This window comes from Amblyraja radiata, chromosome 3 (assembly GCF_010909765.2).
Source record: "Amblyraja radiata isolate CabotCenter1 chromosome 3, sAmbRad1.1.pri, whole genome shotgun sequence".
NCBI classification, from domain to species: Eukaryota; Metazoa; Chordata; class Chondrichthyes; order Rajiformes; family Rajidae; genus Amblyraja; species Amblyraja radiata.
The window spans coordinates 107089863-107116345 of record NC_045958.1 but is presented as its reverse complement, the minus strand read 5'-3'; the positions used below and the strand labels follow the sequence as shown (position 1 = coordinate 107116345).

Genomic DNA, 26483 nt, shown 5'->3' with positions numbered 1-26483 from the left:
CCGCCCCACTTTACCCCTCACCCCAGCTACCCCACTCTCTCTTCTTCTGCCCTCACCCCTCAATCCACCAGTTCACTCCACGAGGGGCGGCATGGTGATGCAGCGGTAGAGTCGCTGCCTCACAGCACCAGAGACCCGGGTTCCATCCCGACTACGGGTGTTGTCTGTATGGAGTTTGTACGTTCTCACCGTGACCTGCGTGGATTTGTCTCTGAGTGCTCTGGCTTCCACCCAAGTCCCTTAGGCATAGGTTAAATAGCTTCTGTAAATTTGCCCCTTGATGCAAAACTGGGAAATTCAGAACTAGTGCAAGGGCGAGCGTACTCAAGGAGGGACGTTACCTGACAATTTCCACTCTGGTGGAACACTCAGACTGTTTCTCCTTCCACTGGGCCTCGTCCCAGTCCAGTTCGTAAAAGACCACCACCAGTGCCGGCACCAGGTTCAGATGTTTGTTCATCCAGCCTGTTTTAAGGATGCCTTTTGGAATGTACCACTCATAAGCAGTCCTCTGCAAAGGGAAGGAAGGCAATAATCAGCAAAAAAAGTTTAGTTAAACCAAGAACATCACAAGTACAGCAAATGGTGGTTCCGGCACCTCCTTTAATCCAGACAAAATTACGAGAGCGCGCTTGAAATCCCCCCCCCCACCCCACCCCGGAACGTGGTGTTCAGGCCGTGTGAGGCGACCGATCTCAACCTCATCGGGACTTCCACGGCCGATTGCCGGGTGGAATTTGCCCCCTGCGGCCGGGGCTCTAGAATCCCAGCCCGGCAGATTATTATTAAATAGTTTAAAATATTAGCGATGCAGTGGTGCTGGGTTCCGACGGGCAAAAGTGGACGTACTTTGACTTTGTGAGCTTGATACAGATTCATTTTCAAAGCCTCGAACATGACAAGATTTTAAGATCTGTGACTATACAAGAACATAAAAGAGTACAGCACTGGAACCGGCCCGTGGCCCACAGTTCTGTGCCGAACATGATGCCAAGACCAATTCTCAGCTGCCAGCACATAATCAATATTCCTCCATATCCATGTGCCTATCTCTTAAAGGCCACTATCATATCTGCTTCCACTACCCCCTGGCAGCGCGTGCCAGGCACTCAGCGGCCTCAATAAAACTTGCCCCGCACATCTCCTTACAATTTAACCCCTCTCATCTTCGGAATTTTGGTACAAGATGATAGGGTGGGCCCAGTAGGTGCAGCGGTAGAGTTGCTGCCTTATCGCAATAAGGGTTTGATCCTGACCACGGGTACTGCCTGTACGGAGTTTGTATTTTCTGCCTGTGACCACGTGGGTTTTCTCCGGGTGCTCCGGTTTCTTCAGATACACCAAAGACACACAAGCTTGTAGGTAAAATTGTGAATTGTCCCCCCGAGCGTAGGATAGTGCCAGTGTATGGCGCGATCGCTGGTCGGCGCGGTCTATGTTTTTTTTTGTCTAACTGTAGTCTTGTAGGTCTGTGTCCAAGATGGCTGCCGTGAAGAGAGAGTGGACGCTGGCACGAATTGGTTGCCGCTGCTCTCTCTTCACACTGTGTTTTTGATTTTCTGTTTTTGGATTGAATTCTGTTTTTAATTTGTGTCATTGTGATGTCTTTAATTACTTGTTTTACTCCGATGATATGTTTTTATTCCGATTACTATGTAAGGTGTCCTTGAGATTTTGTATGAAAGGCGCCCATTAAATATAAAATTTATTATTATTATTATGTAAGCCGAAGGGCCGTTTCTACACTTTATCTCTAAAGACTAAAGTCTAAAAAGTCAAAACGATAATGCCACCACTAAAGTCTTACCCTTTGTTTGCATTTTGGGTATTCGTGATCTCCAGCAAGAACTTTAAAGGATATAGGAACTCGGTCAGCCCGCCTGTTGGCACAGAATGCGTCCCAGATGGCTCGGTGAACGGCATTGTAAGTCACATCAAGGCCCGTCAGGGCTACAAACGCCATGGGTCGGCAACAAAGCTCCAGCGGAAAGTCCCAGTGCGTTGGCCTCATTTTCCAGATAGATGCTGGACAATCTAAAATTTAAAAAAAAAAGTAGTTGGGTTAGTAACAAAGAGATGGGCGGAAAGGTCGCATAGTTACACGGCTTCTTCAACACTACAGCTGAAAACATATGTTATTACAATCGCAGGTAGATTAAAATGCTAGAGAAACTCAGCGGGTGAGGCAGCATCTATGGAGCGAAGGAATAGGTGACGTTTCGGGTCGATACCCTTCTTCACTCTGATGTGGGACCCCCCCCCATCCTTCTTCCCACCCCACACCCTTCTTCCCGCCCCCACCATCGCACATCAGCCTGAAGAAGGGTCTTGACCCGAAATGTCACCTATTCCTTCGCTCCATAGATGTTGCCTCACCTGCTGAGTTTCTCCAGCAATTTTATCTCCCTTCGATTTTTCCAGCATCTGCAGTTCCTTCTCAAACATATTACAATCGCAAGTCAATGGGATATTGCACTTAAGGCAGAAAATGCATTTATTTTTTATTTAGTTTAGAGATATTGCGCAGAAACAGGCTATCCTGCCCAAGCAGATCATCCCGTACACTAGTACCATCCTACACACTAGGGTCGTGTACCTGGACTTTCAGAAAGCGTTTGATAAGGTCCCACATAGGAGATTAGTGGGCAAAATTAGGGCACATGGTATTGGGGGTAGAGTGCTGACATGGATAGAGAAGTGGTTGGCAGACAGGAAACAAAGAGTAGGGATTAACGGGTCCCTTTCAGAATGGCAGGCAGTGACTAGTGGGGTAACGCAAGGCTCGGTGCTGGGACCGCAGCTATATACAACATACATCAATGATTTGGATGAAGGGATTCAAAGTAACATTAGCAAATTTGCAGATGACACAAAGCTGGGTGGCAGTGTGAACTGTGAGGAGGATGCTATGAGAATGCAGGGTGGTTGGGAGAGTGGGCAGATGAAGTTTAATGCGGATAAATGTGAGGTTATCCACTTTGGTAGCAAAAACAGGAAGGCAGATTACTATCTAAATGGAGTCAAGTTGGGAAAAGGGGAAGTACAACGGGATCTGGGGGGTCCTTGTACATCAGTCTATGAAAATAAGCATGCATGTACAGCAGGTAGTGAAGAAAGCGAATGGCATGTTGGCCTTCATAACAAGAAGAATCGAATTTAGGAGCAAAGAGGTCCTTCTGCAGTTGTACATATCCCTAGTGAGACCACACCTGGAGTATTGTGTGCAGTTTTGGTCCCCTAATTTGAGGAAGGACATTCTTTCTATTGAGGGAGTGCAGTGTGGGTTTACAAGGTTAATTCCCGGGATGGTGGGACTGTCATATGCTGAGAGAATGGAGCAGCTGGGCTTGTACACTCTGGAGTTTAGAAGGATGAGAGGGTTTCTCATTGAAACATATGATTGTTAAGGGTTTGGACAAGCTAGAGGCAGGAAACATGTTCCCGATGTTGGGGCAGTCCAGAACCAGGGGCCAGAGTTTAAGAATAAGGAGTAAGCCATTTAGAACGGAGAGAGTGGTGAGTCTGTGGAATTCTCTGCCTCAGAGGGCAGTGGAGGCAGGTTCTCTGGATGCTTTCAAGAGAGAGCTAGATAGGGCTCTTAAAGATAGCGGAGTCAGGGGATATGGGAAGAAGGCAGGAACGGGGTACTGATTGGGGATGATCAGCCATGATCATCACATTGAATGGCGGTGCTGGCTCGAAGGGCAGAATGGCCCCTTCCTGCACCTATTGTCTATTGACTCTTGATTTCTTTATCCTCCAATATAATTCTTCAGCCACCATTTGCATGGAGCATTAATCTTTGTTGATCATTTCCTTTTAAACTTACTGAGTTTTTGCAGCTTCTGTTTAATATTTCTGGTTGGGTTATTGTATTCAACTTTCCCTTAATTTGGTTAGAAATGACTTCCATCCCTCTAGATGTGCATAAGCCTCATTAAAATAAGCTCAACCAACATCCCAGAACCTTGCATTAGGGTTATGAAAGGTCCTGTCCAGAAACTCCACCCATTCCTTCCCTCCAGAGATGCTGCCTGAGTTACTCCAGCATTTTGTGTCTATCCCTGAACCATGATGAATGTAATAAGATGGAGAGACTTTACATAAACAGCTACAGCTTTGTGTTTCTATATTGCCTTTATCAGCAATAATTTGGGCAGCACGGTGCCACTGCGGTAGAGTAGCTGCCTTACAGCGCCAGAGACCCGGGTTCAATCCAGATGTCAGGTGCTGTACAGAGTGTGTCAGCTCTCTCTGTGACCTGCGTTGGTTTCCTCCGGGTGCTCCGACATTCCCACATTCCTCCCACGGTTTCCTCCCACATTCCAAAGACATACAAGGTTTGTAGGTTAATTGGCGTCGGCAAAGATTGTAAATTGTTTGTGCAGTGTGCGCAGAATAGTGCTATTGTACAGGGATCGCTGGTTGGTGCGGGCTCGGTGGGCCCCAAGGGCCATTTCCGCTCTGTATCTCCGAACTAAACATAATGTTACAATATCACAAAACTTTTTACAAGACAATTATCAAATTAAACATTAGCAACACAACAGACATTGGCCAGGCCAGGGGAGAGCAAGTGACCAATTAGATGAATTAGAATTAGATTCCTTTATTGTCATTCAGAGTTCAAGTTGGCATATTGGACTAGTCCCATTTGCCTGCATTTGACACAATACTCTGAAAACCCTTCCTACCTATATACAGGGCCCTCCAAATGTTGGGACCAAAGACCCATCATTTATTTATTTGTCTCTGTACTCCACAATTTGACATATAGAAAAAAATCACATGTGGTTAAACTGCACTTTGTCAGATTTTATTAAAGGCCATTTTTATACATTTTGGTTTCACTATGTAGAAATTACAGCTGTGTTTATACATAGTCCCCCCATTTCAGGGCACCATAATGTTTGGGACACATGGCTTCACAGGTGTTTGTAATTGCTCAGGTGTGTTTAATTGCCTCCTTAATGCAGGTATAAGAGAGCTCTCAGCACCTAGTCTTTCCTCCAGTCTTTCCATCACCTTTGGAAACTTTTATTGCTATTTATCAACATGAGGACCAAAGTTGTGCCAATGAAAGTCAAATAAGCCATTATGAGACTGAGAAACAAGAATAAAACTGTTAATGGACATCAGCCAAACCTTAGGCTTACCAAAATCAACTGTTTGGAATATCATTAAGAAGAAAGAGAGCACTGATGAGCTTACTAATCGTAAAGGGATTGGCAGGCCAAGGAAGACCTCCACAGCTGATGACAGAAGAATTCTCTCTATAATAAAGAAAAATCCTCAAACACCTGTCGGACAGATCAGAAACACTCTTCAGGAGTCAGGTGTGGATTCACCAATGACTACTGTCTGCAGAAGACTTCATGAACAGAAATACAGAGGCTACACTGCAAGATTTAAACCACTGGTTAGCTGCAAACATAGGATGGCCAGGTTACAGTTTGTCAAGAAGTATTTAAAAGAGCAACCACAGTTCTGGAAAAAGGTCTTGTGGACAGATGAGACGAAGATTAACTTATATCAGAGTGATGTTAAGAGCAAAGTATGGAGGAGAGAAGGAAATGCCCAAGATCCAAAGCATACCACCTCATCTGTGAAACATGGTGGTGGGGGTGTTATGGCCTGGGCATGTATGGCTGCTGAAGGTACTGGCTCACTTATCTTTATTGATGATACAACTGCTGATGGTAGTATAATGAATTCTGAAGTGTATAGACACATCCTATCTGCTCAAGTTCAAACAAATATCTTTGAACAGACCTACCTTGAAAACAATAACATCTTTGAACAATTCCAATCTGGCTTCCGCCCCAAACACAGCACTGAAACAGTCCTGGTTAAGTTCACCAACGACATCCTCCGTGCAGCTGATTCCGGTCTACTCTGTATCCTTATCCTCCTTGACCACACCGCAGCCTTTGATATTATATCATACTTCATAACAAGAAGATTTCAGTATAGGAGTAGAGAGGTTCTTCTGCAGTTGTATAGGGCTCTGGTAAGACCACATCTGGAGTATTGTGTACAGTTTTGGTCTCCTAATTTGTGGAAGGACATCCTTGTGATTGAGGCAATGCAACATAGGTTCATGAGATTGATCCCTGGGATGGCGGGACTGTCATATGAGGAAAGACTGAAAAGACTCGGCTCGTATTCACTGGAGTTTAGAAAGATGAGGGGGCATCTTATGGAAACATAAAAAATTATAAAAGGACTGGACAAGCTAGATGCAAGAAAAATGTTCCCAATGTTGGGGGAGTCCAGAACCAGGGGGCCACAGTCTTAGAATAAAGGGGAGGCCATTTAAGACTGTGGTGAGGGAAAAAAAAAAACCCAGAGAGTTGTGAATTTGTGGAATTCCCTGCCACAGAGGGCAGTGGAGGCCAACTCACTGGATGGATTTAAGAGAGAGTTCGATAGAGCTCTAGGAGCTAGTGGAATCAAGGGATATGGGGAGAAGGCAGGCACGGGTTATTGATTGGGGACGATCAGCCATGATCACAATAATGGCGGTGCTGGCTCGAAGGGCCTCCTCCTGCACCTATTTTCCTTGTTTCTATGTTTCTATATCCCATCAGATCTTCATGGATCGTCTGGCTAGCATTGGAGTCTGTGGCACTGTGGATCAGTGGTTTGCCTCCTACCTTGCAGGTAGGACACATTTTATACAGATTCAGAATTACCGGTCAGAAAGTTCCATAGTTCACCACGGAGTCCCACAGGGTTCAGTGTTGGGGCCGTTCCTGTTCATGATCTACCTCCTCCCTCTTGGCAACATTTTTCTGCACCATCGTATTCATTTTCATTGTCATGCTGATGATACTCAGCTTTATGTGTCCACTAAGCACACTTCTACTCAAAGATCCTATAGCAAGCAAGATAGACCACTCCTTCTAAATGCAATGGGCTGACGTGTAGTACGCAACGGAGCGGAACGTGGGCCTTTTTTTCATCCATTTCAGTAACCCGACCCGCATTGTAATCAGCGTTGGGGTGGGGGGGGGGGGGGAGACAGTTTGTGTTAATAAATTATAATTCTGAAAATGAGGAGAAGATTTTCCCCAAATAACTTTTATTTTTGCGAGGAGGTTTCCGTAACCGTTTTCTGTCTCCGCACTAGTATCCTATGAGATCTTTGGTGCGGAGACGGAAGTCGGTTACGGAAATGGGGCCGAAAATTACCCAAGAATCTGCCCATGACCGTACTACGTCTTTTTCGTCAAGTGATCTACCTTGCTTGCTATAGGATCTTTGCTTCTACTGTCCCCTCCAGTACTCTCACTGCCTGTCTCCATGAGATACAGATATGGATGACAAACAACTACCTCAAGCATAACAGTAGTAAAACTGAGCTACTCCTCTAAATCTACACTCTCAAAAACCATTATCTGTTCACTCCCCTTCGCTGAAGCCATCATACCAGTCTCCACACAGGTTAAGAGCCTTGGTGTTATCTTGGACAGTACCCTTCTTTCTCCAGTCATATAAACAATGTCTCCCGGTTTGCCTTATTCCATCTACAAAACATCTCCAGGCTATGCCCTGCTTCAACACAACACTCCATGGAAGTTCTAGTCAATGCTTTGGACACATCACGCATTGTCTACTGTAATGCCATCCGTGCAGGCATCCCCAACAAACTTATTCATCAACTTCAACTCACCCAGAACTCTGCAGCACGGATTATCACACGCTCAAAGTCCACTGTTCATGTCACACCCCTGCTGATTCCCTGTCACATCCCTACTGGCTCCCTGTGTCACAAAGGATTAACTATAAAATTGTATTATCAACATTTAAAGCGCTTCATAACCTTTCTCCAGTTTATCTCACAGACCTCCTTCAGGCTTATACCCCCTCCTGCTCCCTTCATCAGCAGGTCTACTGGCGCTCCCATCCATCAACCTCAGCACAATGGGTGCCAGGGCCTTCTCTCACACTGCACCTAAACTTTGGAATTCACTACCCCCTCACATCCGCATACTGGACTCCATGACAGAATTCAAAACTGCTCTTAAAACCCATCTTTTTAAACTAGCTTACTCATTTTAACTGCAACAACTGCATCTTATTTTATATCAATCTTAACTCGTTGTGCTATGCTTTGTTGCTTATTGTATGTTTATTAGTTCAAGTGAGTTTATTGTCATGTGTCTCTGTATAGGACAATGAAATTCTTGCTTTGCTTAAGCACACAGAAAATAGTAGGCATTTACTACAAAACAGATAACTGTGTCCATATACCATGATATACATATGAGTAAATAAACATGAATAAATAAACTGGTAAAGTGCAAATAACAGAAAGTGGTTATTAATAATCAGAGTTTTGTCCGAGCCAGGTTTAATAGCCTGATGACTGTGGGGAAGTAGCTATTCCTGAACCTGGTTGTTGCAGTCTTCAGGCTCCTGTACCTTTTACCTGAAGGTAGCAGGGAGATGAGTGTGTGGCCAGGATGGTGTGGGTCTTTGATGATACTGCCAGCCTTTTTGAGGCAGCGACTGCGATAAATCCCCTCGATGGAAGGAAGGTCAGAGCCGATGATGGACTGGGCAGTGTTTACTACTTTTTGTAGTCTTTTCCTCTCCAGGGCGCTCAAATTGCCGAACCAAGCCACGATGCAACCGGTCAGCATGCTCTCTACTGTGCACCTGTAGAAGTTAGAGAGGGGAAGCCTCCATTGTGTCCGGAAACGTGGCCGTCGGGCAGGACTTCAGGTCAGAATGAAGCACAGGGGCCTTCGGCCCCCTCTCCCTACTATCCTACTGGCTAATGTACAGTCCCCAGGCTCAGCGGTCCAGCCTGAAGGGTTCTCCAAGATGTCTGTAATACAGGTCTGAGAAGACACCCAGCAACTGGTGATGTCCATGAATCGCTTACTTCAAGCAGTCATTGCATGCAAAGGATATGCAACAAAATACTAAACATGACTACTTTCATTTATATGACATTGCTGTGTCCCTAACATTATGGTATGTTTAGGGACGACAGATGGCACAATGGGCTAAGTGTTCGGCTGGCAACCGGAAGGTAGCCGGTTCGAATCCCGCTTGGAGTGCATACTGTCGTTGTGTCCTTGGGCATGACACTTCACCCACCTTTGCATGTGTGTGAGTGATTGGTGGTGGTTGGAGGTGCCATAGGCGCAGATTAGCAGCCACGCTTCCGTCAGTCTGCCCCAGGGCAGCTGTGGCTACAGAAGTAGCTCACCACCACCGAGTGTGACTGAGGAGTGTATGAATAATGCGATGTAAAGCGCCTTGAGTATTCTAGAAAGGCGCTATATAAATCCCATCCATTATTATTATTATTATTATGGTGCCCTGAAATGGGGGAACTATGTATAAACACTGCTGTAATTTCTACATGGTGAAACCAAAATGTATAAAAATGGCCTTCATTAAAATCGGACAATATGCACTTTAACCACATGCGATTTTACTTTTTTCTATTACAAATCTCCAATTGTGGAGTACAGAGGCAAATAAATAAATGATGGGTTTTTGTCCCAAACATTGTGGAGGGCACTGTAACTGCATTAAATGATTCCTATACTTTTGTTTATTTTAAGATACATGCGGCACAATACAAACTTCTCACACTTCAAACACTATGGAGGGCACTGTATCTGTCAAAATGCCTTTCAAAAAAGATCATAATTATATCTGCTTCTGCAGCTTTCTCTGGCAGCTCAGTGCACATATGGGCTACCTCTCTGGGTGAATGTTCCCATTGAGGTCCCTCTCAAATCTAAGATAGCCATAAAATGCTGGAGTAACTCAGGGGGACGTGCAGCATGTCGGGAGAGAATGAATGGGTGACGTTTCGGGTCGAGGCCCTTCTTCAGCCCTTGACCCATCTTTCCCTCTCGCCTCAAGTCCATGCCCTCTTGTTTTAGAATCTTCTACCCTGGGCAGACTGTGAGCGTTCACTTTATCCATGGCCCACATGAACTTCTGCACCTCAAAAAGGTCACCCCTCAGCCTCCTACGCTCCAAAGACAATAGGGCCCAGCCTATCCAACCTCACCCTTAAATCAAGCTCGCAAACCCAGACAATCACTAACATTAGGACTGAAGCCCACTCCTATCCAAGGACACGGAGTCAGCCTCACTCCCCCATCCCAGAGAAAGTCGCCGGCAGTGGGCCAGTATTTTGCTCTTGGTCCCTGTATAGGTTCCCTCCCATCTACTGGGACAGTCATTGACGGAGTGGAATGATGGTGTAGGTAGAGTCTCACTCGCCTCCCCGGAGGCAGTTCTTGATGTGGGGGACTCACCCTCACCTCAGCCCATCCCCCTATTCCCCACACCCAGCCCATTCTCCCTCGCTCCCTCCTCTCCCCTCACCTTCCATCTCCATACCCACTCCCAGAACCCCCTCCCCCCCTCCATTCACCCCTAACCCCTCCCCCGGTTCCCTCCCTGTTCTCCCCTCCCCCCTCTCCACCAATACACTCATTCACTCTCTAATCCTCACTCAGATTCACTTCCTACCTCAGTCTCCTTTCCCCTCGTTCACCCTCTCCTCACACACTCACTTTTCCCTCTCCCTCCCTCCGCCATCCTCTCTCCCGCTCACATTTTCCACATGCCGATCCTCCCTCCCTCACTCTCTCTCCCCACCCTCCGTCATCCCCTTCCTCCATTCTCCTCCACCCCTTCTCCTCCCTCCCTCCCCCACCCCCTTATCCACATGTCCATCCTCACTCCTTCCCCTCCCTCCTCCTCCTCACTCCCCTCCCCCTCACCCACTCTCCTCCCTCACCCTCCTCCCCACTCTCCCTCGTCCTCACTCTCACCCCCTCCTCACTCACCGCCTGGCTCCGCCGCCGCTCTGTCCCTCAGGCCGCACCAAAGATCTTATAGCGGAGAGATCTTTGGGCCGCACCACAACACCATACGTCATGACGTGACGTGACGTGCCTGCCGTTTCGTGACGCAACACGTCGTCGCCGCCGCCCTCCCCTGAGTGACGGCCCGCTCCTCCATTCAGCGCCGCTGTTGCCGCAAGCGGGGGGCGGGATCTCGCGGGGTCACAGAGAGCCCATGACGTCACAGAGAGCCCGAGCGGGACCCCGACAGCAAAGATCTTATAGCGGAGAGCTCCGCTATAGGATCTTTGCCCGACAGCAGCGACATCGGCTGGCGGGATGTCAGGGATGCACCTGCCCCTCCTGTGCACCCAAGTAGACAACATAGAGAAATTAGGGTACACAAAATTGCTGGGGAAACTCAGCGGGTGCAGCAGCATCTATGGAGCGAAGGAAATAGGCGACGTTTCGGGCCGAAACCCTTCTTCAGACTGATGTTAGGTGCAGGAGTGGGCCATTTGGCCCTTCGAGCCAGCACCGCCATTCAATATCATCATGGCCGATCATCCACCGATCCATTCTATCATCATATGTCAGTCCCGCCATCCCGAGATTTAACCTGGTGAACCTACGCTGCACTCCCTCAAGAGCAAGAATGTCCTTCCTCAAATTAGGAGATCAAAATTGCACACAATACTCCAGGTGCGGTCTCACCAGGGCCCCGTACAACTGCAGTTGGATCTACTTGCTCCTAAACTCAAATCCTCTTGCAGTGAAGGCCACCATGCCATTAGCTTTCTTCACTGCCTGCTGTACCTGCATGCTTACTTTCAGTGACTGATGTGCAAGCACACCCAGGTCTCGTTGCACCTCCCCTTTTCCTAATCTGACACCATTCAGATAATAGTCTGCCTTATTGTTCTTGCCACCAAAGTTTACCACATTATACCGCTACTTCCATGCATCTGCCCACACACCCAACCTATCCAAGTCACCCCGTAGCCTCATAGCATCCTCATCATAGCTCACGCTGCCGCACAGCTGTGTGTCATCCGCAAAGTTGGAGATGTCACATTTAATTCCCTTGTCTAAATCGTTAATATATATTGTAAATAACTGGGGTCCCTTGCGGCACCCCACTAGTCACTGAGGATAGACACAAAATGCTACAGTAACTCAGCGGGATAGACATAGTGTCATGGACAATAGACAAGGGCCGATTGCACCTACTCCTGCACCTATTGTCTATTGTCCGCTATCTAGATGTATATACATCTACAGCTCATCATCCTTTTTGGTCACGCCTTAAAAAAATGTTTTATTATATTTGCGTACTGTCAAGAACTTAAGAAAACATAGGGTTTCGACATGCTTGTTTAAAGGTCACACATGATTCCTCTTCAGTTTCTCCACAGGGACTCTGGCGCAACATGACTATTGTTTGTTGTCCGGGGGACGGCAGTGGGGGACGGACCCGCTGCCTGAGGCGGACCACGGGGACAGAGACAGAGACACACACACACACCACGTGACGGGGGTCGGCCGACCGACCGGCCGTTCGGCAGCAGCGGCGGCGCGGGGTGAAAGGGCGGCGGCGGCGGCGGCGACGGCGGGTCGTGGAGGCCGTGGGCGCTGACACCGACACCGGTCCCGGCCCGCGAGGAGAAGTGCGATGGCGGACAACGAGGACCAGACGGTGAGGGGTCCGGGACAGGAGATGCTGATGGGCCCCCTGTCCCCCCCACGGTCCCGGACTCGTCACCCTCCCCTCGCCTCTCTCCCCCCCCCCTTCTCATACCCTACCCCCTTCTCCTCCTCTCTCCCCCCCTTCTCCTACCCTACCCCCTTATTCTCACCTCCCACCGCCCCATCCTCCTCTCCCCCCCCCCATCTCCCCCCCCATCCTCCTCTCCCCCCCCCCCATCTCCCCCCCCCATCCTCCTCTCCCCCTTCTCCTCCTCTCCCCCCCCCCTTCTCCTCTCTCCCCCTTCTCCTCTCTCCCCCTTTCTCCTCCTCTCTCCCCCCTTCTCCTCCTCTCTCTCCCCCTTCTCCCCTCTCGTCATCCCCTTCTCCTCCTCTCCTCCTCTCCCCCCCTTCTCCTCCTCTCTCCCCCCCTTATCCGTCCCCCCCCCTTCTCCTCCTCCCCCCCCTTCTCCTCCTCTCTCTCCCCCCCCCTTCTCCTCCCCCCCCTTCTCCTCCTCTCTCCCCCTTCTCCTCCTCCTCCTCCTCTCCCCCCTCCTCCCCTCCCCCCCCCTTCTCCTCCTCTCTCCCCCCCTTCTCCTCCTCTCCCCCCCTCCTCCCTCCCCCCCCATCCTCCCTCCCCCCCTTATCCTCCTCCCCCCCCCTTCTCCTCCTCTCCCCCTTTCTCCTCCTCTCTACCCCCTTCTCCCCCTCTCCCCCCCCCCCCTCCCCTCCCCCCCCCCCCCCCCCCCCCCCCCCCCCCCCCCCCCCCCCTTCTCCCCCTCCCCCCCCCTTCTCCTCCTCCTCTCCCCCCTTCTCCTCCACCCCCTTCTCCTCTCTCCCCCCTTCTCCTCCTCTCTCCCCCTTTCTCCTCCTCTCTCCCCCCTTCTCCTCCTCTCTCCCCCCCTTCTCCTCCTCTCCCCTCCACCTTCTCCTCTCCCCTCCACCTCCTCTCTCCCCCTTCTCCTCCTCTCTCCCCCCTTCTCCTCCTCTCTCCCCCCTTCCCCCTTCTCCCCCCGCTCCCCTCTCCCCTCCCCCTTCCCTCCCTCCTCTCCCCCCCCTCTCCCTCGCTCCCCCTTCTCCTTCTCTCCTCCCCTCCTCCCACCTCCCCTTCTCCCTCTCTCTCCCTTCCCTTCTCTCTCCCTGCTCCTCCTCCTCCTCTCTCCCCCCCCTTCTCCTCCTCCCTCTCCCTCCCCCCTTCTCCTCCTCTCTCCCCCTCTCTCCCCTCTCTCTCCCCTCTCCCTCTCCCCTCCCTCTTCCTCTCACACCCTCTCCTCTTCCTCTCTCCCTCTCCCTCCCCTTCTCCTCCCATTCTCCTTCTCTCTCCCCTTCTCCTTCTCCTCCCCCTCCTCCCTCTCCCCCCCTTCTCCTCCTCTCCCCCCCTTCTCCTCCTCCGCCTGCCCCCTCCCGCCCTCCCCCCCCCCTTCTCCTCCTCTCCCCCCCTTCCTCCCCCCCCTTCTCCTCCTCCTCTCCCCCCCCCTTCTCCTCCTCTCTCCCCCCCTTCTCCTCCCCCTTCCCTTCTCCCCCTCCTCTCTCTCCCCCTTCTCCTTCTCTCTCCCCCCTTCTCCTTCTCTCTCCCCTTCTCCTCTCTCCCCCTTTCTCCTCCTCTCTCCCCCCTTCTCCTCCTCTCTCTCCCCCTTCTCCCCTCTCCCCTCCACCTCCTCTCTCTCCCCCCCTTCGCCTCCTCTCTCCCCCCCTTCTCCTCCTCTCCCCTCCACCTTCTCCTCTCCCCTCCACCTCCTCTCTCTCCCCCTTCTCCTTCTCTCTCCCCTTCTCCCTCCCATTCTCCTTCTCTCTCCCCTTCTCCTTCTCTCTCCCCTCCTCCTTCTCTCTCCCCCCTTCTCCTCCTCTCTCCCCCCTTCTCCTCTCTCCCCCTTCTCCTCCCCTCTCCCCCTTCTCCTCCTCTCTCCCTCTTCTCCTCCTCTCTCCCCATCTCCCCTGCCTTCTCCTCCCACCTCCCCTGCCTTCTCCTGTCTCCCCCACTGGCCTAACTCTCCTCTGTCCCCCATACCTCACCTTAACACTATGACTTGATAATGTTTTCAATAATATAGTTAATTTGTCCCAACAAATTAATTTTTCTTGGAATCTGTTATGATTATCATTCTAGTGGTTGGGTCAAAAACAGTAGACAATAGATGCAGGAGTAGGCCATTCGGCCCTTTGAGCCAGCACCGCCATTCAATGTGATCATGGCTGATACCCCGTTCCTGCCTTGTCCCCATATCCCCTGACTCCGCTAAAACCTATTTAAACATGGTGCACGTTGACTAGTATGATTCATAAATAATGTGGCACTACCACATTTGCAAGACCAGTGTTTCCATAAATAGATGGAAGCAAGCGGTTGCAATTTAAAAAAAAAAAACTTATTTACCTGGAAGGGAGCTTAAATACATTTCAAACTTCATTCAAATAATCTAATTCACTAAGGTAAAGATTTCACTGTTAAAGAAATGTTTTTTATCTTTAATATTGTTGTATCTGGATGCGAAAAAAAAGACAAAGTGCTGGAGTAACTCAGCGGGTCAGGCAACATCTCTGTAGAACTTGGATAGGTGACGTTTTGGGTCGGGACCACCGGCAACCTGAAACATCACCTATCCACGTTCTCCAGAGATGCTGCCTGACCCGCTGAATTACTCCAGCACTCTGTGAAACGTCACCTACCCATGTTCTCCAGAGATGCTGCCTGACCCGCTGAATTTGTGTCTTTTTTTTTTAAACGATCATCTGCAGTTCCTTGCTATTGTAACTAGATGCGTTACTTTCAGATGGAGCTCGAAGTTCTGCGCTCCATTTATGAAGGAGACGAATGTTTTAAAGAACTTAGTCCAACATCTTTTCAATATCGGGTGAGTACAGAATGGTGTTTGGTACAAATGTCTCATCTACACTAGTCCCGCTTGCCTGCGTTTGGCCCATATCCCTGTAAACCTATCCTATCCATGTACCTGTCCAGGTGTTGGGACATAATTCATTAGAGATCATCTTCTTCTTCTTGTGCATGGCATGCATAGCCTAAAGTAGTAGGACAACTTGTTCTATTTGATCTTATTTGATTGTGCATTCCGGGTTGATTGCATTAGTTGAAACAGGGCGTTTCACGTGAAAGTTGCAATCTCCCACCCCATTAGAGATCATAAAACATAGGAACAGAATTTGGCCCATCAAGTCTGCTTCATCCTTGAAGGGTCTCGACCCGATACGTCACCTATTCCTTTTCTCCAGAGATGCTGCCTGACCTTTTGAGTTACTCTAGCACTCTGAAACGTCACCTATCCATGTTCTCCAGAGATGCTGCCTGACCCGCTGAGTTACTCCAGCACTCTGTGAAACGTCACCTATCACTGTTCTCCAGAGATGCTGCCTGACCCGCTGAGTTACTCCAGCTTTAGAAATGAAGGATACAAATCAAGTGTAGTATCTGAACAAAATGGTGACATTTATTATGTAATAAATAACTTTATACCAAAGATAGACATACACACTGCTGGAATAGTGAAAGGCCTGGATTGAGAGTGGATGTTTCCACTAGTTTGCTACGCAGACGATACACAACTCTTATCTCCCCCTGAAGCCCAAAAACCAATCAAATGTGCTTAACCTTATCCGCTGCCTCGAGGATATAAAGTGTTGGATGGCCCAGAACCTCCTCCAATTAAACGAGAGTAAATCTGAGGTCATCCTTCTCGGTCCCTCGGACTCAATCAAAATGATAGCAGGCAGCCTTGGAAGCCTTACCCCATTACTCAAACCTCACGTCAAAAACCTTGGCGTGATATTTGACTCGGCATTGAAATTTGACAAACAAGTCAAGACAAACTAAAGAAGTCTTCAGGTCTGAGGATGGGTCCCGACCCAATATGTACCTATCCTTTTCTTCCGGAGATGCTGCCTGCCCTGCTGAATTGCTCCATCAAATTGTCAATCTTCTGCATATAAAATGTTGTTTAGTCATGCCTTGCCTTCACTTCATTGCTAATGTTAAATGTAGCTTTTCTATTTTGTTTTGTTATGTTTTAGATAGGTGACCATGATGACCCTAAGGCCTTCCTACTTGAAATATCATGGCCTGAAATGTACCCAGAACTGCCCCCAAACATATCGCTGAATGCCTTCTTCAACAATGGCATGTAAGAGTTCTAGTCTGATTTCACACAGATTGCTGAACAATTTTCTTCATCTCATTTCGGTTTTATAAGGATTATTGAGGCCTTTGAATTAAGTCATAATTACGAACTGATTACGTGCTCTTAATTTAATGCTATTCTGTTATGAAATGTATACGTATAGGCAAAACAATGATCATTTTAGAAAGATCTTTTTCAGTTGCCCTTGGGCTGCACAGTGGTGCAGATGGTAGAGCTGCTCCCTCACAGCGCCAGAGACCCAGATTCAATTGTGACTTTGGGTGCTGTCTGTGTGGAGTTTGCGTGTTCCGGTTGACGCAGTACTGGAGTAACTCATAAGGTCATAAGTGATAGGAGTGGAATTAGGCCATTTGGCCCATCAAGTCTACTCCACCATTCAATCATGGCTGATCTATCTCTCCCTCCCAACCCCATTCTCCTGCCTTCTCCACATAACCCCTAACACTGTACTAATCCATAATCTATTTATCTCTGCCTTAAAAATACCCACTGATAACTCAGCCGGTCAGACGAGCATCTCTGGAGAATGTGGATAGGTAATTCTTCGAGTCGGGACCCTTCTTCAGAATAATCTCTGGCCTTTCTTTCAGCCATTTGCCTAATAAACACCCCCCCCCCCCCCCCCACACACACACAATCAGTCCAAAGAAATGTCCAGACCCAAAACATCACCTATCCATGTTCTCCAGAGATGCTGACTGACCCACTGGGTTACTCCAGCAGTCTGTGAAACGTCACCTATCCATGTTCTCCGGAGATGCTGCCTGACCCACTGAGTTACTCCAGCCCTCTGTGAAACGACACCTATCCATGTTCTCCAGAGATGCTGCCTGACCCGCTGAGTTACTCCAGCACTCTGTGAAACGTCACCTATCCATGTTCTCCAGAGATGCTGACTGACCCACTAAGTTACTCCAGCATGTTGCCCTTTTCCCCCCAAGTTTAATAAAGCCTTACTTTATGAACCTTTTTACTGACAAACATTACGCTTCACGCTTTGAATATAATTTACAAAGGGTTGCAAACTTCCAAATAGTTTTATAAATAACTGGCACAATCTATTGAATCAGTTTCAGTTGAGTTTATTGTCACGTGTACCAAGGTACAGTGAAAAGCTTTTGTTGCATTCTAACCAGTCAGCAGAAAGACAGTACATGATTACGTTATCAAGTAAAAAGTATTGTTAATCGCGTTATCAAGTAAAAGTCACAACATGAATTGGAATCGTGTTTGATTATTCAATATGGGAGGCAATTGGATTACATGTTTGCTTTGTGTGCTCCTCAGTGCCACGTCAGTGAAGCAAAATATAATAGCCATGCTGCAGGAGCAGGTTGAAGCAAACCTCGGGACTGCTATGATGTACACGCTGTTTGAATGGGCTAAAGACAACCAGCAACAACTCATGGAAAACCACCGGCTAGTAGTCAACACAATGGTATGTCAACGTAAAACAGCGCAATAAAATTAAAGCAAGTCACATTTAATTACTGGAGATGTGATGAACTGCAGTTGATGGTTTTCAAAAAAAGATGCAATGGGGTCAGGCAGCATCTTTGGAGGACATGGATAAATGACGTTTCACAGAGTGCTGGAGTAACTCAGCGGGTCAGGCAGCATCTCTGGAGAACGTGGATAGGTGATGTTTCACAGAGTGCTGGAGTAACTCAGTGGGTCAGGCAGCATCCCTGGAGAACATGGATAGGTGACGTCTCACAGAGTGCTGGAGTAACTCAGCGGGTCAGGCAGCATCTGTGGAGAACATGGATAGGTGACGTTTCACAGAGTCCTGGAGTAACTCAGCGGGTCAGGCAGGATCTCTGGAGAACATGGATAGGTGACGTTTCACCTATCCATGTCCAGCTCAGCGGGTCAGATCCAACTCAGCGGGTCAGACAGTATCTTGAGAATGTGGACAGGTGAAGTTTCGGGTCAGGGCCCCTCTTCAGATTGATTGTGGTTGGGGGGGGGGGGGGCAGGGAAAGGAGGAAAGGACATGGCCTCCACAGCTGCCTGTGGCAATGAATTCTATAGATTCACCACCCTCTGATTAAAGAAATTCCTCCTCATCTTTTTAAAGGTACGTTCTTTTATTTTGAGGCTGTGGCCTCTGGTCCGAGACTCTCCCATGAGTGGAAACATCTGTAATTGCACCATAAAACTTCAAGTCCAGATGTTTCTCGGACTCCACACTCCCACCCGAGGCAGTGACTTCTTTTTGGCCGGCAAAATGGATAATACGGCAAGGCTCTGGAACCAAGGGTGGTAGAAAATCAGTGGTGGATCTGCAGAAACATTGACATTTAATGTGATTTCTCAAATACGATCGGGTTTTGAATGTTGTTCTTGTCCTTTAGTGGTACGTTATTATTCAATCTGCTGGTGTTATTGTGCAAGTCAACAAACGTACATTTAAAAGTGGGTTTCATAATGTTCGGAAGTCCCCTCCGACTTCTCGATCTAAAACAGTTGGCTACAGAAAACAGATATAGAAAACTACAGAAAATGGACTTGTTCCAAGGAAGTAAGTTTATAGCATCTGTTTTTTAATGGTATTGGTTTTTTTTTTAAGGGTATTAGGCAGCATAGGAGCAGCGCAAGGCTGCGCACTCTCCCCTCTCCTCTACTCTCTCTACACCAACGACTGCACCTCCACAGCCACCTCTGTCAAGCTTCTCAAGTTTGCGGACGACACAACCCTGATTGGACTGATCCCGGATGGAGAATCATCTGCCTATAGACAGGAAGTGACACAGCTGGCGTCCTGGTGCCATCGCAACAACCTCAATGCTCTTAAGACAGTGGAATTGATAGTAGACTTTAGGAGAGCTCCCGCTCCCCTCACCCCACTCACCATCAACAACACCACAGTCACATCTGTGGAGTCTTTTAAGTTCCTGGGAACCATCATCTCCATGGACCTTAAATGGGCTACCATCGACTCCACAGTCAAAAAGGCACAACAGAGGATGTACTTCCTACGGCAACTGAGGAAGCACAATCTGCCACAGGCAATGATGGTCCAATTCTACACGGCCATTGTAGAGTCTGTTCTCACCTTCTCCATCATGGTCTGGTTTGGCTCAGCCACCAAGCACGACATCCGGAGGCGCCAGCGAATCGTCCGATCAGCTGAGAAGGTTGTTGGCTGCAACCTTCCTGCCATTAGGAACTGTACACTGCAAGGGCCAGGAAGCGAGCGGGCAAGATCATCTCTGACCCCTCTCACCCTGGCCACAAACTCTTTGAATCACTTCCCTCTGGAAGGCGACTCCGGACTGTCAAAGCTGCCGCAGCCAGACATAAAAACAGCTTTTTTCCACGAGTAGTAGCTCTACTCAATAACCAAAAATCTGCAGCCTCCTTTTTAATTCACATGTTTTATCAATAATGCTTTATTATTAAATTTTCACGTTTTACGTGTCTTTCCCAACTGTCACTGTATGTCATGTTGTCACTTGCGGGCGGAGCACCAAGGCAAATTCCTTGTATGTGAATACTTGGCCAATAAACTTATTCATTCATTCATAAACTTATTCATTCAAATGGAACCCCCTGCTTCATTCCCCTGGCCCTCTTTATTAGATTATTGTCACTTGTTTCGAGGTAGATGAGAGGTCTGGACTAGTTTGTGATAGTTTAGTTTATTGTCACGTGTACCGAGGTACAGTGAAAAGCTTTTGTTGCGTGCTATCTAGTCAGCGGAAAGACAACACTTGATTACAATCAAACCATTCACAGTGTACAGATACATGATATAGGGAATAACGTTTAGTGCAAAGTAAAGCCAGTAAAGTCCAAGGTTCTCATTTGAAGCAGTTGGTTGGTCAGGACAGCTCTCTAGCTGGTGAGAGAATGGTTCAGTTGCCTGATAACAGCTGGGAAGAAATTGTCTCTGAATCTGGAGGTGTGCGTTTTCACAATTCCAACCCTCTTGCCTGATGGAAGAGGGAGTGACCCGGGGTGCGACTGGTTCTTGATTATGCTGCTGGCCTCGCTGAGGCAGCGTGAGATGTAGATGAAGACAACTGGGGAAATCTCTGGAATCTTTTGAGAAACACAAAAACAAACATGTTATGTTCAATCACGTTTCTGAACATGCGCAACTGCCTTGCTTTTAGCAAAGAGGAACTATTTCTGCAGTGACTTCCCAGAGGGGTGAAATATATTAGTATAATAATGTTACATATGTAATAAAAATATATTTTCTCCACAGACTACGTCAACGAATGAAGATTCTGTACCTTCAAATATTCCATCGTCCAAGAAGAAAGAGAAAAAAGAACAACTAACAAAGTCTCAAAAGAAAAAGTTGGCTGATAAGACAGGTTTGAATTTTGCTATGAAGTATTAAAATGTTATGTGATTGCAATGAAGCTTGGTTTGTGCACTGTCACTTTTTGCTGCTTCTGCAATTGATGTGTTGCGTGGGTTTGCTCTAGGTTCTCCAGTTTCCACCGGATGATCAGCCATGATCACATTGAATGGCCTACTGCACCTTTTGTCTATTGTCGCCCACATCCCGAAGGGCGCCCTGTATACTGCCCCCCAGTGGATGCAAATGTGGGATGACCTGGAACGGGCGGGCGATCGATGGTCAGTGTGGACTCAGTGGGCTGAGGGCCCTCTTTCCATGCTTCTCTGCAACTAAACTAAAGTAAAACTTAAACAAAGTAACATTGTAGTTTTAGTTCCTTGTGTGGATCGAGCATGAATACTCCAAGGAGAATAAATAACTCAATTTTACCCACTCCATCCACAGACCTATAACCGCTTCGTCCACAGTCATAGAGACATACAGAACGGAAACAGGCCCTCCAGCCTACCTAGACCAAGATGCCCCTGAGCTAGTCCCGTTTGGCCCATATCGCTGCAAACCTATCCTAAAAATATACCTGTCCAAATGTGTTTTAAATATAGGTTAGACACAAAAAATTCAGCCCATCAAGTCTACTCCACCATTCAATCATGGCTGATCTATCTTTCCCTCCCAACCCCATTCTCCTGCCTTCTCCCCGTATCCCCTGACACCCGTACTAATCAAGAATCTGTCAATCTCTGCCTTTAAAATGCCCAACGATGTCCTCTACAGCTGTTTGTCACAATAGTATATATTTTTTTAATTGTTCTTGAAGTTGCCGCAAGGATCGCGACTGTATTCCAGCACCAGGGTATTATTTATTAATCTATTTATTCAGACCGCTATGAATCAAGACCACATCCATTTTACGTTCATAAGTTATAGGAGTAGAATTAGGACATTCGGCTCTTTGAGTCTACTCCGCCATTCAATCATGGCTGATCTCTGCCTCCAAATCCCATTTTCCTACCTTCTCCCCATAACTCTTGACAACCGTTCTAATCAAGAATCTATCTATCTCTGCCTTACAAATATCCACTGACTTGGCCTCCACATCCCTCTGTGGCAATGAGTTCCACAGATTAACCACCCACTGACTAAAGAAGTTCCTCCTCACCTTTCTAAAAGAGCGCACTTTAATTCTGAGGCTATGGCCTCTAGTCCTGGACTCTCCCACCAGTGGACACATCCTCTCCACATCCACTCTATCTGCGCCTTTCACTATTCAGTAAGCTTTCAATGAGGTCCCCTCTCAACCTTCGAAACTCCGGCGAATAAAGGCCCAGTGCTGTCAAACGCTCATCATATGTTAACCCACTCATCCCTGGAATTATTTTAATAGCTGAAAGGAGACATTGTGGGCCGAAGGGCCTGTTCTTGTGCTGTTCCCCGTCATGTAGCCTGCGTGATCTTTGCTGACGCCTCCGTAGAAATATCAATAGTTGAGAAAACAGGCAGAGCGACATCGGTTCTAAGGGAGGGAGGATGGAAGAGAGTTTTGTCAAAGAAGCAAATGCTGGTGCTTTGATCTTGTGGTGAGAATAACTTTGCGTTCTGTCTGATCAGATCACCAGGGGGAGCTGCCGCGAGGCTGGAATTGGGTGGATGTCGTGAAGGTACAGCATGGACTTTATATTTTTAAGCATTATACTGTGACTATTTTCACATGTGATCATAGAATGAGGTGTAAGCCTTCAACTAAAAGATGTATTAAATGTTATTCCCTTCATCCTGCATCTGTCCACTGTGGATGACTTGATTGTAATCGTGTATAGTCTTATCGCTGAAAGGTTAGCGCGGAACAAATAAACTTTATACTGTACTTCTGTGCACGTGGTGATAACACTAAACAAATGTACAGAATTTTTTTAATGTTGGGATGGCACAGTAGCGCAACAGGTAGAGCCGTTGCCACGCAGCACCAGATACCCACGTTCGATCCTGCCCATGGGTGCTGTCCACGTAGAGTTTGCATGTTTTCCATGTCATCACGAGCGTGTCCTCCGGGTGCTTCGTTTTCCGGAAATATGTTTCCGGAAGGAGGAAACGTGTTCCCGATGTTGGGGGGAGTCCAGAACCAGGGGCCACAGTTTAAGAATAAGGGGTAAGCCATTTAGAACGGAGACGAGGAAACTCTTTTTCACCCAGAGAGTTGTGAGTCTGTGGAATTCTCTGCCTCAGGGCGGTGGAGGCCGGTTCTCTGGATACTTTCGAGAGAGAGCTAGATAGGGCTCTTAAAGATAGCGGAGTCAGGGGATATGGGGAGAAGGCAGGAACGGGGTACTGATTTGGGATGATCAGCCATGATCACATTGAATGGAGGTGCTGGCTCAAATGGCCTACTTCTGCACCTATTGTCTATTGCTTCCCACAGCCTAAAGACGTGCGGGTTTGTATTTTAATTGCCCTCTGTCAAGTGCCCCCCAGTGTGTGGGGAGTGGGGAAGAAAGTGGGATGACATAGAACTAGTGCGAACGGGTGACCAATGGTCGGCTTGGACAAGATGAGCCGAAGCCTGTTTCCATGCTGTATCCCTAAACTAAACTAAACATGATGAATAATAAAGGAAACATTCTTGCACTAAAATGGCAGACTTTTCGAATTGCAAATTAATTTCGAACATTCGAAAGACTAATACACTTTTCCACTTTCTCTCAAATAAAACCTTCTGATGCTGGACGGATGACTTTATTCCCGGATATTCAGCATGTAAGTGTTTATTTGTTTTAAGTTATTCAAGATTCAAGAGAGTTTATTGTCATATTACCCATTGAAGAGTGATTTTTCATGTGGACTGTCTAAATGTAGAGCAGAGGGATCTCGGAATCCAGGTACATAGTTCCTTGAAAGTGGCACCTGAGATGGATAGTTGTTTAAGAAGGAACTGCAGGTGCTGGAAAATTGAAGGTAGTCAAATGCTGGAGAAACTCAGCGGGTGAGGTAGCATCTAAGGAGTGAAGGAAATAGGCAACGTTTAGGGTCGAAACCCTTCTTCAGACTGAAGTTGTTGCCTATTTCCTTCGCTCCATAGATGCTGCCTCACCTGCTGAGTTTCTTCAGCATTTTTGTCTACACCTGAGATGGACAGGGTGGTCAAAAGGCTTTCGGCACATTGGCCTTCATCAGTCAGACGATTGAGCATAGAGGATAGACACAAAATGCTAGAGTAACCCAGTGGAACAGGCAGCATCTCTGGTGTGAAGGAATAGGTGATGTTTCAGGTCGACACCCTTCTTCAGACTCTGAAGAAAGGTCTCGACCTGAAACGTCACCCATTCCTTTTCTCCAGAGATGATGCCTGTCCCGCTACCTGGTGGTAGGCCACGGGCAGAGCGAACCCTCGGCTCTGGAGGGAGGAGTTTGGTGTCTCGGTGTGTGAGGTGCAGGCCACGGGGTTGACCCTTAATGGGAATTTAAGGTCGGGCAACGCCCGTGCCCATTTGAGGAGTGGGGACCAGCACTAATAATAATAAATACGTCTCGTTCACACAACTTGTATTCCGACTGATTTCTGGCTGAACTCCTGCGAGTCCCCTCCAAACCTTAATCTTTTCTCATTTTCATTTGTCCGCAGTTGAGCAAAACCGGCTGCAAGGACGAGGAGTGACCCGAGTTTATGGATTAGCGTGAACTTGTAGATTATCAGATTTTTATTGCGCTACAGTGCGTCTGTTTCCTGTGTTTCTGTGGAGCATCTCTATGGTAAAATAACAGCACCTTTTGATATGAACTTATTGTTTCTTTTAACTCCTGCAAGCCACCTGCACATTACCACGGTATTACAGTGCACTAAACATGTCATCTCAATCAATCTGTCTATTTAAAAATCAAATTTAAAAAAAGAATAATAATACCTGCGGACTTGGCCGCACGGTAACGGTTTGCTGAAGGGCATAAATACTTAGTGAAGTTTATCTCAGTTTTTAACTATTGTTCACTGAGCCAACATTTTCCCAAACAGCATGGTAACAATAGTGAACCATCTACAATCACGCTGTTCTGTAAGTTCAATGAAGACAGCATCATGTATGGACTAAATAAGCCAGGAACATTCACGTTTCCTGGAAATCCTCAAGGTTTTAATAAAGCTTTAAATATTTTTTACTCATGTAGATTCCTTTATTATTGCTCTGGGAACATTGGTGATTGGAGTTCAGACCTTTAATATGAAACATATAATGTTTAATATGAAGCATATAGGATTGTTAAGGGTTTAGACACGCTAGAGGTAGGAAACATATTCCCAATGTTGGGGGAGTCCTGAACCAGGGGCCACAGTTTATGAATCGGGTAAGCCATTTAGAACGGAGACGAGGAAACACTTTTTCTCACAGGGAGTGGTGAGTCTGTGGAATTCTCTGCTTCAGAGGGCGGTGGAGGCCGGTTCTCTGGATGCTTTCAAGAGAGAGCTAGATAGGGCTCTTTAAAAATAGCGGAGTCAGGGGATAGGGGGAGAAGGCAGGAACGGGGGTACTGATTGGGGGTGATCAGCCATGATCACATTGAATGGCGGTGCTGGCTCGAAGGGCCGAATGGCCTACTCCTGCACCTATTGTCTATTGTCTAAGAGGGATGCTGCTTTGCAAACTCAAACCGGTTAGCTGTTTTTTAGTGAAGGAAGGGGGGGCAGGGAGGTGATGTTTCAGGTTGGGACCGTTCTTCAGATGGATTGGGCGGAGACAGTTGCAGTGGGGGGGAAGGAAGAGACAATTTCCCCTCTTCCACTACAAAACGGTTAACCAGTTCACAGCCATGTCTCCCTTTTGGTATCAAACACTCGTTCGCCAACAATCTGCCTATCAGCGAACCACTGTGCCTGGAGGAGGATCAACACAATTGACTTCAGTTGGAAGATGTAGACACAATGATCTGCAGATGCTGGAATAACTCGGATTGAAGAAGGTTCCCGACCCAAAACATCACCTATCCATGTTCTCCAGAGATGCTGCCTGTCCCGCTGAGTTACTCCAGCACTCTGTGAAACGTCACCTATCCATGTTCTCCACAGATGCTGCCTGACCCTCTAAGTTACTCCAGCACTTTGTCTTCTAAGCTGGCTTCCTTTGCCAATCTGAACCACCAACAGTACTGCACAGGAGCAGGCTTTTTTTTTGATAGCCATAGATGAGGCCCTCGCTCGTGTCTCCTCTGTAGCCCACAGCTCTGCCCTTGCTCCTGCTCCCCCTAGTCGCAACAGAGACAGAGTCCCCCTCGTCCTTGCCTTTCACCCCATCAGCCGTCGCATATAACACATAATCCGACGAAATTTCCGCCACCTCCAACGGGATCCCACCACTATCCTCATTTTCCCATCTCCCCCCCCCCTGTGGACTGTTATACATCGACGAGACCAAACGCAGACTGGGCGATCGTTTCGCGGAACACCTTCGCTCAGCCCGCCTGAACCAACCTGATCTCCCGGTTGCTGGACACTTTAATTCCCCTTCCCATTCCCACACAGAC

The 26483-nt window shown here is 47.8% G+C and overlaps 2 protein-coding genes across 4 annotated transcripts in view; one reads left to right on the top strand and one right to left on the bottom strand.

The window, feature by feature from the left end:
- trappc11 (trafficking protein particle complex subunit 11) overlaps positions 1-11131 on the bottom strand; it is an 87236-nt gene extending 76105 nt beyond the window's left edge. The window contains exons 1-4 of one of the 2 annotated variants that reach the window (XM_033018521.1): positions 11119-11131; positions 10830-10877; positions 1808-2034; positions 342-511 (exon numbers count right to left, since the gene is read on the bottom strand). In XM_033018521.1, the coding sequence (XP_032874412.1) occupies positions 342-511; positions 1808-2011 (374 nt within the window). In that variant the 5' untranslated portion in view covers positions 2012-2034; positions 10830-10877; positions 11119-11131. Of the gene's footprint in view, positions 1-341; positions 512-1807; positions 2037-10825; positions 10917-11118 lie in introns of those variants that run through there. The other variant, XM_033018522.1, reaches the window with a different exon arrangement.
- A 1249-nt stretch (positions 11132-12380) lies between these two features.
- On the top strand, positions 12381-25124 carry rwdd4 (RWD domain containing 4). Of its 2 annotated transcripts, XM_033018519.1 has the most exons (8): positions 12381-12522; positions 15281-15361; positions 16533-16642; positions 17948-18098; positions 20877-20988; positions 22587-22636; positions 23727-23729; positions 24595-25124. In XM_033018519.1, the coding sequence occupies exons 1-8, from the start codon at positions 12499-12501 to the stop codon at positions 24625-24627; spliced, it is 564 nt and encodes a 187-aa protein (XP_032874410.1). In that variant the 5' UTR covers positions 12381-12498; the 3' UTR covers positions 24628-25124. The 2 variants fall into 2 exon arrangements, with proteins under 2 accessions (XP_032874410.1, XP_032874411.1); XM_033018520.1 differs by lacking the exon at positions 23727-23729.
- The last annotated feature ends 1359 nt before the right edge of the window (positions 25125-26483 follow it).